Source organism: Oncorhynchus keta, unplaced genomic scaffold (genome assembly GCF_023373465.1).
Source record: "Oncorhynchus keta strain PuntledgeMale-10-30-2019 unplaced genomic scaffold, Oket_V2 Un_scaffold_8559_pilon_pilon, whole genome shotgun sequence".
Lineage (NCBI taxonomy): Eukaryota > Metazoa > Chordata > Actinopteri > Salmoniformes > Salmonidae > Oncorhynchus > Oncorhynchus keta.
In genome coordinates this window covers 397,845-415,682 of record NW_026291008.1, presented here as the reverse complement: position 1 = coordinate 415,682, position 17,838 = coordinate 397,845, and the positions used below count along the sequence as shown (strand labels likewise).

General features: G+C 38.8%; 1 protein-coding gene and 1 long non-coding RNA gene across 46 annotated transcripts; both read right to left on the bottom strand.

Annotated features, from left to right (window-relative positions):
- Positions 1 to 452: 452 nt before the first annotated feature.
- On the bottom strand, positions 453 to 3,634 carry LOC118383918 (transmembrane protein 196-like). Of its 4 annotated transcripts, none has more exons than XM_052517571.1 (5): positions 3,427 to 3,634; positions 3,287 to 3,343; positions 1,757 to 2,011; positions 1,259 to 1,660; positions 453 to 1,024 (listed from the first exon to the last, which is right to left on the bottom strand). In XM_052517571.1, the coding sequence occupies exons 1-5, from the start codon at positions 3,589 to 3,591 to the stop codon at positions 938 to 940; spliced, it is 966 nt and encodes a 321-aa protein (XP_052373531.1). In that variant the 5' UTR covers positions 3,592 to 3,634; the 3' UTR covers positions 453 to 937. The 4 variants fall into 4 exon arrangements, with proteins under 4 accessions (XP_052373531.1, XP_052373532.1, XP_052373533.1 ...); XM_052517572.1 differs by having other exon boundaries at positions 1,259 to 1,657; XM_052517573.1 differs by having other exon boundaries at positions 1,757 to 1,930.
- A 6,888-nt stretch (positions 3,635 to 10,522) lies between these two features.
- On the bottom strand, positions 10,523 to 17,636 carry LOC127929598 (uncharacterized). 42 transcript variants are annotated; one of them, XR_008135347.1, is made up of 8 exons: positions 16,359 to 17,636; positions 16,231 to 16,262; positions 15,911 to 16,102; positions 15,485 to 15,580; positions 14,299 to 14,362; positions 14,141 to 14,172; positions 13,422 to 13,517; positions 10,523 to 13,230 (listed from the first exon to the last, which is right to left on the bottom strand). It is a non-coding gene; the product is annotated as an uncharacterized LOC127929598 (long non-coding RNA). The 42 variants fall into 42 exon arrangements; XR_008135351.1 differs by having other exon boundaries at positions 15,911 to 16,070; XR_008135303.1 differs by lacking the exon at positions 16,359 to 17,636 and having other exon boundaries at positions 10,523 to 12,082; positions 12,211 to 13,230; positions 15,911 to 16,352.
- Between the last annotated feature and the right edge of the window lie 202 nt (positions 17,637 to 17,838).

Sequence of the window (17,838 nt, the reverse complement as noted above, 5' to 3'; positions counted from 1 at the left end):
GACTAAAAGATTAAACTCTGAGTCCCAATTCTTTATATAGTGCACCACTATTGACCATAGGGCTCTGGTCAAAAGTAGTGCACTATATAGGGAATAGGGTGCCGTTTGGTACAGAGATTAAGTTAAAAGGAGATAGAGGGCTCCCTCTAGTGGGGGAATATAACTATCACTACTGCTTCCTACTGGTTGTGGTCTACTGCAAAATATTCTAATGCATATTGAATTAATTTCCTAATGGATACAATAAAGTAATCAACATCAACATCATCCACCATAGTCATCATTCATCATCATCCATCGTAGTCGTCATCACCATCATCATCCATCGTAGTCGTCATCATTAATCATCATCCATTGTAGTCATCATCATTCATCATCATCCGTCGTACTCGTCATCCATCGGCATCATTAAACCATTCATTCATTATAATGCTCTAAATTGTAAAAACCTATCACAGATGGGATTTTATTATATTTTCATGCTTATGAATAAACAAACATATATTTAAATAATAAATACATAAATAATCATTCAAATAAATAATAGTACTGGAAACAACTTCCACTGTATGACATGATCTCTATGACCAGTCAAACCCTGAAGCAGTTATGTCTTTCTCCATCTCAACACTGACAATCTCAAGTGGTTTCGTTGATCTTTTTGAGCCTTTGGATGTGCCATAGCTTTGTGCCCTCTACCTGCTGTTTCCATGTCCCCCAAATACATGTCTGGGGACTATCCAGGTGCATCATTCAGCCTACATCGTCACTAGTAAGCTGATTGTCAAATCTCACAGCGCCTTCTCATAGTGTTGCCGTATGTTGATTCCTTTGTGTATTAGTTCATTGCAAGAGATCACGTCCCCTGTAACCGTTGGTGTTGAATGGAACCAACATTGTCTCCATGATGCTTTGAATACAGTAACACAGCTGGGCTTCAGCCTAATGACAATGGAGGTGAGGACTTTCCATTGAAGGAGATCTGGGGAATGCTGGCTGCTCTCTCAGATCTCTCAGCCAACTCCTGGAATAAACAGTAGTACAGCAGGGTTATACGAGCTTCTCAATTAGGACTTTTTATCATTTTAGTTAGCAGACAGTCATATGCAGAGCGACTAAAGATAGGTTCACTCCAGTGGAGGCTGCCGAGGGAGGACGGCTCATAATAATGTCTGGAACGGAGCAGATGCATGCACACATGGAAAACATGAGTTTGGTGCATTTGATAACATTCCACTCATTCTGCTCCAGTCATTACCATGAGCCCATCCTCCCCAAGTAAGGTTCCACCATCCTCCTGTGGTGCATTCATATCCCTCTTCAGAACAGTGGTTCCCAACTCCAGTCCTCCAGTACCCCCGTTAGGACACATGTTTCTTGTAGCCCTGGACAAACATGAATCAGGTGTTCTTGTCTGGGCTACAATAATAATGTGTAGCGTTGAGGGTACTGGAGGACCGGAGTTGAGGGTACTGGAGGACCGGAGTTGAGGGTACTGGAGGACCGGAGTTGAGGGTACTGGAGGACCGGAGTTGAGGGTACTGGAGGACAGGAGTTGAGGGTACTGGAGGACCGGAGTTGAGGGTACTGGAGGACCGGAGTTGAGGGTACTGGAGGACAGGAGTTGAGGGTACTGGAGGACCGGAGTTGGCAACCACTGCTTTAGAAATACATAGTGACAGAAATGACAGGCCATTCACTCTGTCCAATTCTATATTATTATTGAGTTTTCCGTTCATGTTTTATCTGAGCTCACCTTTTCACTCATCTCATGGGAATGGTGCAGGGACAGCTCTCTCTCCAGGTACATCCTCTGCTGTTCGCTGCTGGCCAGACGACAGGTGAGCCAGGTAAACAGGATGGACACTCCGATGCCCAGGCAGGCCAGCACCATGATGGCCAGGTAGAGGGACGGCAGGGCATCGGGACGCTTTGCCACCACACGCACAAACTGGAAGTTTAGGATCCCACTGATCAACCCACAGATACAGCAGGCTGAAAATAGGATCATCTGAAGAGAGATTTAAACCACATTTTTTGCAATTCTACACATTTTGCCTTAGGACGGAGAGACAGTTTTGCAGTTTAAAAGTTAATTTCATACAGTTCTACACATTTTGCAATGATTTTGCCACTGGGCACGTGCCCTGCATGCCTGGTTGGTATTCAGGCATTATTACTATATGTTTAGATGGCTGGCTAGACTAATTTACCAATCTAAAAATGTTTCGCTGACACGGCTAATTGAGTGACTGTCAGTGACTGACAAAACAAGAGCAAAACTGCTGATGCACAACCACAAGTTGAACTTCACCTTGTGTATTCTACTATTGTAAAGTTAACTGTCAACAGTAAGTTGAGATCCTGACTGAGCTCTCTAGCTGCCTGGGGCCCCAAGCGACCACTTCTGTTCCTTATGCAGCTGGCCCGAGGCAGTGGTGGGAAAAGTACCCAATTGTCATACAAAAAATACCTTATTAGAAAATGACTCAAGTAAAAGTGCGTCACCCAGTAAAATAATACTCGAGTAAAAGTCTAAAAGTATTTGGTTTTAAATATACTTAAGGATCAACAGTAAATGTCATTTTAAAAATATACTTAGGTATCAAAAGTAAAAGTATAAATCGTTTCAAATTCCTTATATTAGGCAAGCCAGACCGCACAATTTTCTTGTTTTTCTTTTATTTACAGAAAGTCAGGGGCACACTTCAACACTCAGATATTACAAACTCAGCAAGTGTGTTTAGTGAGTCTGCCAGATCAGAGGCAGTAGGGATGACCAGGGATGTTCTCTTGATAAGTGCATGAATTTGAAAATGTTTCTATCCTGCTAAGCTTCAAAGTGTAAAAACTACTTTTGGGTGTCAGGGAAAATGTATAGAAGTAAACATGACATGGTTTTATTTAGGAGTGTAGTGAAATAACTGTAGTCAAAAATATAAATAGTAAAGTATACAGATACCCCAAAAAACGACTTTAGTAGTACCTTAAAGTATTTTAACTGAAGTATTTTACACCACTGGCCCTAGGTGTGTTTCAAGCACAAGTACAGTGAAATGCCTTTCTGGCCAGCTCTAACCACAACAATGCACTGCATGCACTGTACACTCTTAGAAAAAAAGTTTGGCTTTGGCTGTCCTCATAGGAGAAACATTTTGGGTTCCAGGTAGAACTCTCAGTGGAAAGGGGTTATACCTGGAACCAAAGAACCCTTTTAGGTTCTAGATAGCACTTGTTTTTCTAAGAGTGTACCCACGTTAAATACGTCGTATTAAAATCAACTTACAATCAATCCTGACCTCTTCTTTGCACACACCATCCCACATAGTCCACAGATGAGAAACTGGAGAGAAATAAGAAGTTATACCCTCCCTCCTATTAACAATAGAGGTAATAATATTGCAAATTTAAAATGATTTGACTTACACAAATTCCGCTCCATATAGGAGAGGCATCCCCCAGCTGCAGCTTGTGAACCGACCGGACTCGGATGATGCCGAAAACCCCGAGGGCGATGCTGGACGCACCGAGCCCCATCTCTAACACCGACAGTACCACCAGACTCCAGATGTTACATCCTCTGTCCGGCATCACTCATTCATTCACAGCGGGTCATTCAAGAGGTGGTGCTGGTCACCCCTCGAACCACCCAAAAACAGCGATTATTGGTTTTTGCGCTAAAAGCATTAATCCATTAATCAAAATTACGCAGGTGGACTTTTGCGCGAGGGAATGTTTTCTATCCAGTAACCACCAAGTGATCCATCATGTAAGGGCGTTCCCTCTGACAAATACTCCACTGTTAGACTTTATAAGGTATTCTAAATTACATCTTGTGATAGACTACATGGATTTATCAGGATTTGCTCTGGACTGCTCGTATGCGTGTTTGATCTACTGTAAAACAGACACGCGTCATTCTTGCCAGTTGCCACCCTCTCAAAACTTTTCTTGCCCACAGCTGCAGTGCTCGCGAGTCACGTGACTTCCTTGACGTCTTATAGCGCTCATGTGTGCAGTTTATATATACATGAGGGTGATTTAAGGTAACTAGCTAGTAAGATTATATAACTAACGAATCCCATGAATTGCCCCTAAGGAGATAAAAAATAGTCATCTTAAATTAAACACCCAATCAATGCATAATGCATAGATAGGCTAATGCACAATACATAAAACTTGATATGTTTGATAATTGCATTTAGAAAATTAGTGTAATTTGTTTCAAGAAGAAAGTTATTGTCAATTGCATAGCTTGTATGGTCCAATGTTACAGTATATATCTGAATGAATCCATTTTTGAATTTATTTTGTGCACATTATTACATATTATAAACTGGGTGGTTCAAGCCCTGAATGCTGATTAGCTGAAAGCCGTGGTAAATCAGACCATATACCATGGGTGTCACAAACATGTATTTATGCTGTTCTGATTACGTTGGTAGCAATAGCAATAAGGCACCTTGGGGGTTTGCCAATATACCACGGCTAAGTGCTGTATCCAGGCCCTTCGCGTTGCGTCATGTTTAAGAACAGCCCTTAGCTGTGTTATATTGGCCATATACCACACCCCCTCGGGCCTTATTGCTTAATTATATTTAAACTGTAGTGTTAAAAAACAAATATGGCATTATGAAATATATGTAGTAGAATTACTTCCTGTGTAGTATAAGACCCAGTAACATGTTGTAGGGCTGGTTTCCCAGACACGGATTAAGCCTGGACCTGGACTAAAACATTTGAATCCAAGAATAAGCATAATCTGTGTCCAGGAAACCAATCCTTAAATGTTGCATAATAATTGACAAACCCTTCCAACCTGATCCTTTACTCCAAGCCCTGGAGAACAACTCAGTCTGACATAGTAAGAGGCTGGCTATTTTTAGCACCTGCCACGATATAACATGAACACTTCCCTCTACAGAGGCAGACATTGATGTTCACACTGCTAAACCCTACAAACCTACTCTCTGAATGAGATAACACTCCATGATCAGTGTGTGCATTTAACACTACTCTCTGAATGAGATAACACTACTCTCTGAATGGGATAACACTACTCTCTAAGTGAGATAACACTACTCTCTGAATGAGATAACACTACTCTCTGAATGGGATAACACTACTCTCTGAATGGGATAACACTACTCTCTGAATGGGATAACACTACTCTCTGAATGGGATAACACTACTCTCTGAATGAGATAACACTCCATGATCAGTGTGTGCATTTAACACTACTCTCTGAATGGGATAACACTACTCTCTGAATGGGATAACACTACTCTCTAAATGAGATAACACTACTCTCTGAATGAGATAACACTACTCTCTGAATGGGATAACACTACTCTCTGAATGGGATAACACTACTCTCTGAATGGGATAACACTACTCTCTGAATGAGATAACACTACTCTCTGAGTGAGATAACACTACTCTCTGAATGGGATAACACTACTCTCTGAATGGGATAACACTACTCTCTGAATGGGATAACACTACTCTCTGAGTGAGATAACACTACTCTCTGAGTGAGATAACACTACTCTCTGAGTGAGATAACACTACTCTCTGAATGAGATAACACTACTCTCTGAATGGGATAACACTACTCTCTGAATGGGATAACACTACTCTCTGAATGGGATAACACTACTCTCTGAGTGAGATAACACTACTCTCTGAGTGAGATAACACTACTCTCTGAGTGAGATAACACTACTCTCTGAGTGAGATAACACTACTCTCTGAATGAGATAACACTACTCTCTGAATGGGATAACACTACTCTCTGAGTGAGATAACACTACTCTCTGAGTGAGATAACACTACTCTCTGGGTGAGATAATACTACTCTCTGAGTGAGATAACACTACTCTCTGAGTGAGATAACACTACTCTCTGAATGAGATAACACTACTCTCTGTGTGAGATAACACTACTCTTTGAATTGGATAACACTACTCTCTGAATGGGATAACACTACTCTCTGAATGGGATAACACTACTCTCTGAGTGAGATAACACTACTCTCTGAGTGAGATAACACTACTCTCTGAGTGAGATAACACTACTCTCTGAGTGAGATAACACTACTCTCTGAGTGAGATAACACTACTCTCTGAGTGAGATAACACTACTCTCTGAATGAGATAACACTACTCTCTGAATGGGATAACACTACTCTCTGAGTGAGATAACACTACTCTCTGGGTGAGATAACACTACTCTCTGAGTGAGATAACACTACTCTCTGAGTGAGATAACACTACTCTCTGAATGAGATAACACTCCATGTTCAGTGTGTGCATTCCAAATTGAACACTTCTTTTGACCATGACCCATAGGGGCACTATAAATGGAAAAGGGTGCCATTTGGGACAGAGTGTGACAGTGAATGGGAAGGCTACAGTATAAAAGGCTCCCTCAACAAAAGTACTCATATCTCATTAATCTCAAAATGCACTGCTTCACTGAATCTGAAAAGGCAGAGTGCTGGTCCATTCTTTCTGCAGGTTGGTTTTGCCTGGGGGCATTTTGAGGTTTTGCTCCTCTGGTTTCGCTGCTATGGGTGAAGTCTCTGGTTGAATCCTCCCTTGGCTTGTTAACAATAAGCAGGCAGGCAACAGATACATTCCAGACAGTGCTCGTGTTCAGTTCACACAGACAGTCCATGTTTTTGGTGCTGACAGTCTCAGACAACCTGTTTTGTGTGTTTCTGTGTGTGTTGTTCTGTTCTTGCTCTACTGTCGATGCAAGGAAGACACCAGGAGAAAGAAGTTGTCAAGCAGCATTACTTTTTACACTTGACAAGATACAGTTTATGTTAATGATGTTGATGTTAGTGTTGTATGAGTGTTGTATGTTGTTGTATTATGTATGTATGAGTGTTGTATGTTGTTGTATGAGTGTTGTATGTTGTTGTATGAGTGTTGTATGTTGTTGTATGTTGTTGTATGAGTGTTGTATGTTGTTGTATGAGTGTTGTATGTTGTTGTATGTTGTTGTATGAGTGTTGTATGTTGTTGTATGTTGTTGTATGAGTGTTGTATGTTGTTGTATGTTGTTGTATTATGTTGTATGAGTGTTGTATGTTGTTGTATGTTGTTGTATGTTGTTGTATGAGTGTTGTATGTTGTTGTATGTTGTTGTATGTTGTTGTATGTTGTTGTATGAGTGTTGTATGTTGTTGTATGTTGTTGTATGTTGTTGTATGAGTGTTGTATGTTGTTGTATGTTGTTGTATGAGTGTTGTATGTTGTTGTATGTTGTTGTATGAGTGTTGTATGTTGTTGTATGTGTGTTGTATTATGTATGTATGAGTGTTGTATGTTGTTGTATGTTGTTGTATTATGTATGTATGAGTGTTGTATGTTGTTGTATGTTATTGTATGATGTATAAGTGTTGTATGTTGTTGTATGATGTATGTATGAGTGTTGTATGTTGTTGTATGTTGTTGTATGTTGTTGTATTATGTATGTATGAGTGTTGTATGTTGTTGTATGTTATTGTATGATGTATAAGTGTTGTATGTTGTTGTATGATGTATGTATGAGTGTTGTATGTTGTTGTATGTTGTTGTATTATGTATGTATGAGTGTTGTATGTTGTTGTATTATGTATGAGTGTTGTATGTTGTTGTATGTTATTGTATGATGTATAAGTGTTGTATGTTGTTGTATGATGTATGTATGAGTGTTGTATGTTGTTGTATTATGTATGTATGAGTGTTGTATGTTGTTGTATGTTATTGTATGATGTATAAGTGTTGTATGTTGTTGTATTATGTATGTATGAGTGTTGTATGTTGTTGTATGTTGTTGTATTATGTATGTATGAGTGTTGTATGTTGTTGTATGTTGTTGTATTATGTATGTATGAGTGTTGTATGTTGTTGTATGTTGTTGTATTATGTATGTATGAGTGTTGTATGTTGTTGTATTATGTATGTATGAGTGTTGTATGTTGTTGTATGTTGTTGTATGTTGTTGTATGTTGTTGTATGTTGTTGTATTATGTATGTATGAGTGTTGTATGTTGTTGTATGTTATTGTATGATGTATAAGTGTTGTATGTTGTTGTATGATGTATGTATGAGTGTTGTATGTTGTTGTATGTTATTGTATGATGTATAAGTGTTGTATGTTGTTGTATGATGTATGTATGAGTGTTGTATGTTGTTGTATGTTGTTGTATTATGTATGTATGAGTGTTGTATGTTGTTGTATGTTATTGTATGATGTATAAGTGTTGTATGTTGTTGTATTATGTATGTTGTTGTATGTTGTTGTATGTTGTTGTATTATGTATGTATGAGTGTTGTATGTTGTTGAATGTTGTTGTATGTTGTTGTATGTTGTTGTATGTTGTTGTATTATGTATGTATGAGTGTTGTATGTTGTTGTATGTTATTGTATGATGTATAAGTGTTGTATGTTGTTGTATGATGTATGTATGAGTGTTGTATGTTGTTGTATGTTGTTGTATTATGTATGTATGAGTGTTGTATGTTGTTGTATGTTGTTGTATTATGTATGAGTGTTGTATGTTGTTGTATGTTATTGTATGATGTATAAGTGTTGTATGTTGTTGTATGATGTATGTATGAGTGTTGTATGTTGTTGTATTATGTATGTATGAGTGTTGTATGTTGTTGTATGTTATTGTATGATGTATAAGTGTTGTATGTTGTTGTATTATGTATGTATGAGTGTTGTATGTTGTTGTATGTTGTTGTATTATGTATGTATGAGTGTTGTATGTTGTTGTATGTTGTTGTATTATGTATGTATGAGTGTTGTATGTTGTTGTATGTTGTTGTATGTTGTTGTATGTTGTTGTATTATGTATGTATGAGTGTTGTATGTTGTTGTATGTTGTTGTATGTTGTTGTATGTTGTTGTATTATGTATGTATGAGTGTTGTATGTTGTTGTATGTTATTGTATGATGTATAAGTGTTGTATGTTGTTGTATGATGTATGTATGAGTGTTGTATGTTGTTGTATGTTGTTGTATTATGTATGTATGAGTGTTGTATGTTGTTGTATGTTATTGTATGATGTATAAGTGTTGTATGTTGTTGTATGATGTATGTATGAGTGTTGTATGTTGTTGTATGTTGTTGTATTATGTATGTATGAGTGTTGTATGTTGTTGTATGTTGTTGTATTATGTATGTATGAGTGTTGTATGTTGTTGTATGTTGTTGTATTATGTATGTATGAGTGTTGTATGTTGTTGTATGTTATTGTATGATGTATAAGTGTTGTATGTTGTTGTATGATGTATGTATGAGTGTTGTATGTTGTTGTATGTTGTTGTATTATGTATGTATGAGTGTTGTATGTTGTTGTATGTTGTTGTATTATGTATGTATGAGTGTTGTATGTTGTTGTATGTTATTGTATGATGTATAAGTGTTGTATGTTGTTGTATGATGTATGTATGTATGAGTGTTGTATGTTGTTGTATGTTGTTGTATTATGTATGTATGAGTGTTGTATGTTGTTGTATGTTGTTGTATTATGTATGTATGAGTGTTGTATGTTGTTGTATGTTGTTGTATTATGTATGTATGAGTGTTGTATGTTGTTATATGTTGTTGTATGTTGTTGTATGTTGTTGTATTATGTATGTATGAGTGTTGTATGTTGTTGTATGTTATTGTATGATGTATAAGTGTTGTATGTTGTTGTATGATGTATGTATGAGTGTTGTATGTTGTTGTATGTTATTGTATGATGTATAAGTGTTGTATGTTGTTGTATTATGTATGTATGAGTGTTGTATGTTGTTGTATGTTGTTGTATTATGTATGTATGAGTGTTGTATGTTGTTGTATGATGTATGTATGAGTGTTGTATGTTGTTGTATGTTGTTGTATTATGTATGTATGAGTGTTGTATGTTGTTGTATGAGTGTTGTATGTTGTTGTATGATGTATGTATGAGTGTTGTATGTTGTTGTATGTTGTTGTATGTTGTTGTATGTTGTTGTATGTTGTTGTATGAGTGTTGTATGTTGTTGTATGAGTGTTGTATTATGTATGTATGAGTGTTGTATGTTGTTGTATGTTGTTGTATGTGGAAGAGGATGCATCCTTTAGTCAAATTCTTGTTCCTGAAAAAGAATCAGTATTCAAAAATACAAGCTACAGTTGTAACATTTAAAATATGTATATATTTATCTGTACTATTAATACAGTGGGTCCCTTCTAAATCCTAAACGGCACCCTATTCAATACATAGTGCCCTACTATGGGCCCTGGTCAGTATTAGTGCACTATATAGGGAATAGGGTGCCATTTGGGACGCATCCTGTGTGTTTGGAAATGGCCGTCATCTTTAACTGGCCGAGCAGAGGAGACACTGTCTGATGTGGTTGATCATGTGACGTCAATGAGTAGAATGACAGTGATTTACAGTAATGCCAACATCAAAACAGGGTCATGGGGATTAGCTGTGTGTCTTATTCAACAGGCACCGACAATCTGTCACAGATTTAGGAGTCGACTCGGTACATTACAATATTTTAATTAACTCTGTAATCGACCATTAACTCTAACCTACTCTCAACATGTGCAGGAAGTTGCGTTACAGATGAGCACGGTTAAAAAACAGAACGTGACAGACATGTTTCACACATTTCTTGAGCTTGAGACATGACATCATTTAAATGTAGAACAGGTTCACACGCTGTAACCTGACACCTGGGAGTATGAAACATGTCAGGTGTGTTGTTTCATCTTCACAAAGGGAAGCTGCGTCCGTCTCTTCCTTCCTGTTTACTTTAAATGAAGAAAACCCTGCCACTGAAACTATATTCCATCATGTAAGCTCAGACCTAAATATATAGACAATATTTCACTGTCTCTTCCTGTATGATACTAAGAGAGTGATAGCCAGGCATGTTGACATCTCACACGTGACGATCTGTGCCGTCCCAGAGAGGTGAGTGCATGTTACAGCCATTACCTCCATCATCACACTGCTCCCAGTAATGAGTAAAGAAAGTCAGAGCCAGCGCCATCTTGGAGAACAGCTCACCAGGTACAGGCAACACTACCTGCCTGGCTTCAACATGTCTAGTGAAAGGAAACCACAAAGTAACTATTACTGTACAACAATAACCTACATGGTGTTACTCTAAAGGCCCAGACCGTTAGATGAAGGGTTGAGTCAATCAATTCTGTTTGAACTTCCTGAATGACAGAAGATTATGGTGTAAACGTGGCATTCATTTGTACACGTTCAAATGAGACATGATGAAAGTGTTTCCTATGAAGCAGATCTCCCTGTCTATGGTGGTGACTGGTGATTGAAGGAAACTGATTGAAAAGGAAACTGATTATTTAAACAGATTAATCTGTTTGTTTTTTGTAATAAATTGAGCAACCTGTTTCTTTATTGAAGCAAGGAAGTGAATCAGAGGAATTGTCCCAGGAAGTGTGGACCTGTCAATGACTAAATAGGCAGACATCCTGGCCTGTGGTGGAAATCCAGACTGACAGTAGTCTCTCTAGCCTGTCACATCAGAGAACTGTCATGACTTTGGAAGCTCAGGATGGCAGATTAGTATCTATGTTCAACCACACACTGTGGTTCTAGCTCTGCCTATGATGAAAATGTTTTAATGTTAATAGTGAGGAATAAACACTAAATGTCTCCTCTATGTTCCTCCTCTCTTCTCCTAGGAAACAGTCGGACACGAGCCAGATAACTGGACTGGATTTGGTGTCCTCCTTGTGTTACTGCCTGCTCACCCGTGCTTTAACCTCACCCGGAAAACAGGACTTCTTTGTGTTGGGTTACGTCACATTGAATGGCCACCTAATTGATCTGAACGCTGGGATTGGTTTTATTATTTTTTTATGAACTTTTATTTAAAACTAGGCAAGTCTGTTAAGAACAAATTCTGATTTACAATGCTGGCCTACCAAGAGACAAAAGGCTTTCTACTGGGACTGGCGCTGGAATAAAAAATAAAACTGTAGTACAAAACACACATCACAACAAGAGACACAACAACATTTCATAAAGAGAGACCTAAGACACAACAACATTTCATAAAGAGAGACCTAAGACACCACAAAACTTCATAAAGAGAGACCTAAGACAGCACAAAACATCATAAAGAGAGACCTAAGACACCACAACACTTCATAAAGAGAGACCTAAGACACCACAACATTTCATAAAGAGAGACCTAAGACACAACAACATTTCATAAAGAGAGACCTAAGACACCACAACACTTCATAAAGAGAGACCTAAGACACCACAACACTTCATAAAGAGAGACCTAAGACACCACAACACTTCATAAAGAGAGACCTAAGACACCACAACATTTCATAAAAAGAGACCTAAGACACCACAACACTTCATAAAGAGAGACCTAAGACACCACAACACTACATAAAGAGAGACCTAAGACACCACAACACTACATAAAGAGAGACCTAAGACACCACAACACTTAATAAAGAGAGACCTAAGACACCACAACACTACATAAAGAGAGACCTAAGACACCACAACACTACATAAAGAGAGAGCTAAGACACCACAACACTACATAAAGAGAGACCTAAGACACCACAACACTACATAAAGAGACCTAAGACACCACAACACTTCATAAAGAGAGACCTAAGACACCACAACATTTCATAAAAAGAGACCTAAGACACCACAACACTTCATAAAGAGAGACCTAAGACACCACAACATTTCATAAAAAGAGACCTAAGACACCACAACACTTCATAAAGAGAGACCTAAGACACCACAACACTACATAAAGAGAGACCTAAGACACCACAACACTTAATAAAGAGAGACCTAAGACACCACAACACTACATAAAGAGAGACCTAAGACACCACAACACTTCATAAAGAGAGACCTAAGACACCACAACACTTCATAAAGAGAGACCTAAGACACCACAACACTTCATAAAGAGAGACCTAAGACACCACAACACTACATAAAGAGAGACCTAAGACACCACAACACTACATAAAGAGAGACCTAAGACACCACAACACTACATAAAGAGAGACCTAAGACACCACAACACTACATAAAGAGAGACCTAAGACACCACAACACTACATAAAGAGACCTAAGACACCACAACACTTCATAAAGAGAGACCTAAGACACCACAAAACTTCATAAAGAGAGTCCTAAGACAGCACAAAACTTCATAAAGAGAGACCTAAGACACCACAACATTTCAAAAGAGAGACCTAAGACACCACAACACTACATAAAGAGCGACCTAAGACACCACAACATTTCATAAAGAGAGACCTAAGACACCACAACATTTCATAAAGAGAGACCTAAGACACCACAACACTTCATAAAGAGAGACCTAAGACACCACAAAACTTCATAAAGAGAGACCTAAGACACCACAACACTTCATAAAGAGAGACCTAAGACACCACAACACTTCATAAAGAGAGACCTAAGACACCACAACACTACATAAAGAGAGACCTAAGACACCACAACACTACATAAAGAGAGACCTAAGACACCACAACACTACATAAAGAGACCTAAGACACCACAACACTTCATAAAGAGAGACCTAAGACACCACAACACTTCATAAAAAGAGACCTAAGACACCACAACACTTCATAAAGAGAGACCTAAGACACCACAACACTACATAAAGAGAGACCTAAGACACCACAACACTTAATAAAGAGAGACCTAAGACACCACAACACTACATAAAGAGACCTAAGACACCACAACACTACATAAAGAGAGACCTAAGACACCACAACACTACATAAAGAGACCTAAGACACCACAACACTACATAAAGAGAGACCTAAGACACCACAACACTACATAAAGAGACCTAAGACACCACAACACTACATAAAGAGAGACCTAAGACACCACAACACTACATAAAGAGACCTAAGACACCACAACACTACATAAAGAGAGACCTAAGACACCACAACACTACATAAAGAGACCTAAGACACCACAACACTACATAAAGAGAGACCTAAGACACCACAACACTACATAAAGAGCGACCTAAGACACCACAACACTTAAAGAGAGACCTAAGACACCACAACACTACATAAAGAGACCTAAGACACCACAACACTTAATAAAGAGAGACCTAAGACACCACAACACTTCATAAAGAGAGACCTAAGACACCACAACACTACATAAAGAGAGACCTAAGACACCACAACACTACATAAAGAGAGACCTAAGACACCACAACACTACATAAAGAGACCTAAGACACCACAACACTACATAAAGAGAGACCTAAGACACCACAACACTTAATAAAGAGAGACCTAAGACACCACAACACTACATAAAGAGACCTAAGACACCACAACACTACATAAAGAGACCTAAGACACCACAACACTACATAAAGAGAGACCTAAGACACCACAACACTACATAAAGAGACCTAAGACACCACAACACTACATAAAGACCTAAGACACCACAACACTACATAAAGAGAGACCTAAGACACCACAACACTACATAAAGAGACCTAAGACACCACAACACTACATAAAGAGAGACCTAAGACACCACAACACTACATAAAAGAGAGACCTAAGACACCACAACACTTAACTACACCACAACACTAAAAAGAGACCTAAGACACCACAACACTACATAAAGAGAGACCTAAGACACCACAACACTACATAAAGAGACCTAAGACACCACAACACTACCTATAAAGAGAGACCTAAGACACCACAACACTACATAAAGAGACCTAAGACACCACAACACTACATAAAGAGAGACCTAAGACACCACAACACTACATAAAGAGACCTAAGACACCACAACACTTCATAAAGAGAGACCTAAGACACCACAACACTACATAAAGAGACCTAAGACACCACAACACTACATAAAGAGAGACCTAAGACACCACAACACTACATAAAGAGACCTAAGACACCACAACACTACATAAAGAGAGACCTAAGACACCACAACACTACATAAAGAGACAAGACACCACAACACTACATAAAGAGAGACCTAAGACACCACAACACTACATAAGACACCACAACACTAATAAAGAGAGACCTAAGACACCACAACACTACATAAAGAGACCTAAGACACCACAACACTTAAAGAGACATAAAGAGAGACCTAAGACACCACAACACTTCATAAAGAGAGACCTAAGACACCACAACACTACATAAAGAGCGACCTAAGACACCACAACACTACATAAAGAGACCTAAGACCCACAACACTAAGACAGACCTACAACAACACTTCATAAAGAGAGACCTAAGACACCACAAAACTACATAAAGAGAGACCTAAGACACCACAACACTTCATAAAGAGAGACCTAAGACACCACAACACTTCATAAAGAGAGACCTAAGACACCACAAAACTACATAAAGAGAGACCTAAGACACCACAACACTACATAAAGAGAGACCTAAGACACCACAACACTACATAAAGAGAGAGCTAAGACACCACAACACTACATAAAGAGAGACCTAAGACACCACAACACTACATAAAGAGACCTAAGACACCACAACACTTCATAAAGAGAGACCTAAGACACCACAACACTACATAAAGAGAGACACTTCAAAAGACCTAAGACACCACAACACTACATAAAGAGAGACCTAAGACACCACAACACTACATAAAGAGACCTAAGACACTTCAAGACACACACAACACTACATAAAGAGACCTAAGACACCACAACACTAATAAAGAGACCTAAGACACCACAACATTTCTAAAAAGACACCAAGACAACAACACTACATAAAGAGAGACCTAAGACACCACAACACTTCATAAAGAGAGACCTAAGACACCACAACACTACATAAAGAGAGACCTAAGACACCACAACACTACATAAAGAGAGACCTAAGACACCACAACACTACATAAAGAGAGACCTAAGACACCACAACACTACATAAAGAGAGACCTAAGACACCACAACACTACATAAAGAGAGACCTAAGACACCACAACACTACATAAAGAGAGACCTAAGACACCACAACACTACATAAAGAGAGACCTAAGACACCACAACACTACACCAAGAGAGACCTAAGACACCACAATATTTCATAAAGAGAGACCTAAGACACCACAACACTTCATAAAGAGAGACCTAAGACACCACAACACTACACCAAGAGAGACCTAAGACACCACAATATTTCATAAAGAGAGACCGAAGACACCACAACACTTCATACAGAGAGACCTAAGACACCACAACACTACATCAAGAGAGACCTAAGACACCACAATATTTCATAAAGAGAGACCTAAGACACCACAACACTACATAAAGAGAGACCTAAGACAACAACACAGCATGGCAGCAACACATGACAACACATGAACTCTGTCTCTCATGCTGCTGACCAGTCTGGCAGAGAAGGAAAGAATACTGCCCCTGCAAGCTGGAGGAGTGATATCCATCCCTCTTTTTACGTGTATATGAAAATACATAGTAACAATTTCTTGTTTCCTCATTGCAGAATGAGGGGTTGGTGTTGACTGTTACTGTACATTTAGCACCACGTAGGGCCTTTTTCCCAGACACTGATTAAGCCTATATAGTCCTGGACAAAAAATAACTTTCAATGGAGATTCTCTGTTGAGATGTATTGTTAGTCCATTACTAGACCTAATCTGTGTCTGGGAAAGCGTCCCATAGTGCTTGAAATGTCATATAGGATCTCAGCTATTGCCCCGCCTTTTAAAGTGCACATTCAAGCGTCGGTCAGAGTCACAGAATCCCTTTATAAATCAATCTAAAGTTTCAGTCAGTGCGGGCTATTGACTTCAGTGTATTCTCCACTCTGGTGTTTTACAGCTCCCTTTGTGCCTCCGCCCTCGCATGGCAAAGTTTTGACTTGCTCAGCCTGATCTGGGATCGGCCCGGACTTCCATTTCAGTGCGGGAGAAATTAGATCACCCAATTAATCGCAGAGTTTTATCCATCAATCACTTGATGTTTTGCCCAGTGAGATGTAGTCTTCCCATGTATAAATGAAGTGTCACAGCTCCATAATTAATCTACACTTGATGCTGGTCCAGTAACATGTCACTGGTCCACTATCTGGATGGAATATTACCAGGATATTGAATAAGACTATTGTCTCTCTGGTGTCAACAACAGATGAACTAGAAATCACTTCAATGACAAGATATGTCACTAGTTATAATGTAACAGCCATTGTTTAAAACTATACAGAACATATTGCTTTAGGACTGTAAATGTAGCAGGAAGGAGGTACATACAGTATATTATACAGTATATCACAAAAGTGAGTACACCCCTCACATTTTTGTAAATATTTGAGTATATCTTTTCATGTGACAACACTGAAGAAATGACACTTTGCTACAATGTAAAGTAGTGAGTGTACAGCCTGTATAACAGTGTAAATTTGCTGTCCCCTCAAAACAACTCAACGCACAGCCATTAATGTCTAAACCGCTGGCAACAAAAGTGAGTACACCCCTAAGTGAAAATGTCAAAATTGGACCCAATTAGCCATTTTCCCTCCCGGTGTCATGTGACTCATTAGTGTTACATGGTCTCAGGTGTGAATGAGGAGCCGGTGTGTTAAATTTGGTGTCATCGCTCTCACACTCCCTCATACTGACTGGTCACTGGAAGTTCAACATGGCACCTCATGGCAAAGAACTCTCTGAGGATCTGAAAAAATAATTGTTGCTCTACATAAAGATGGCCTGAGCTATA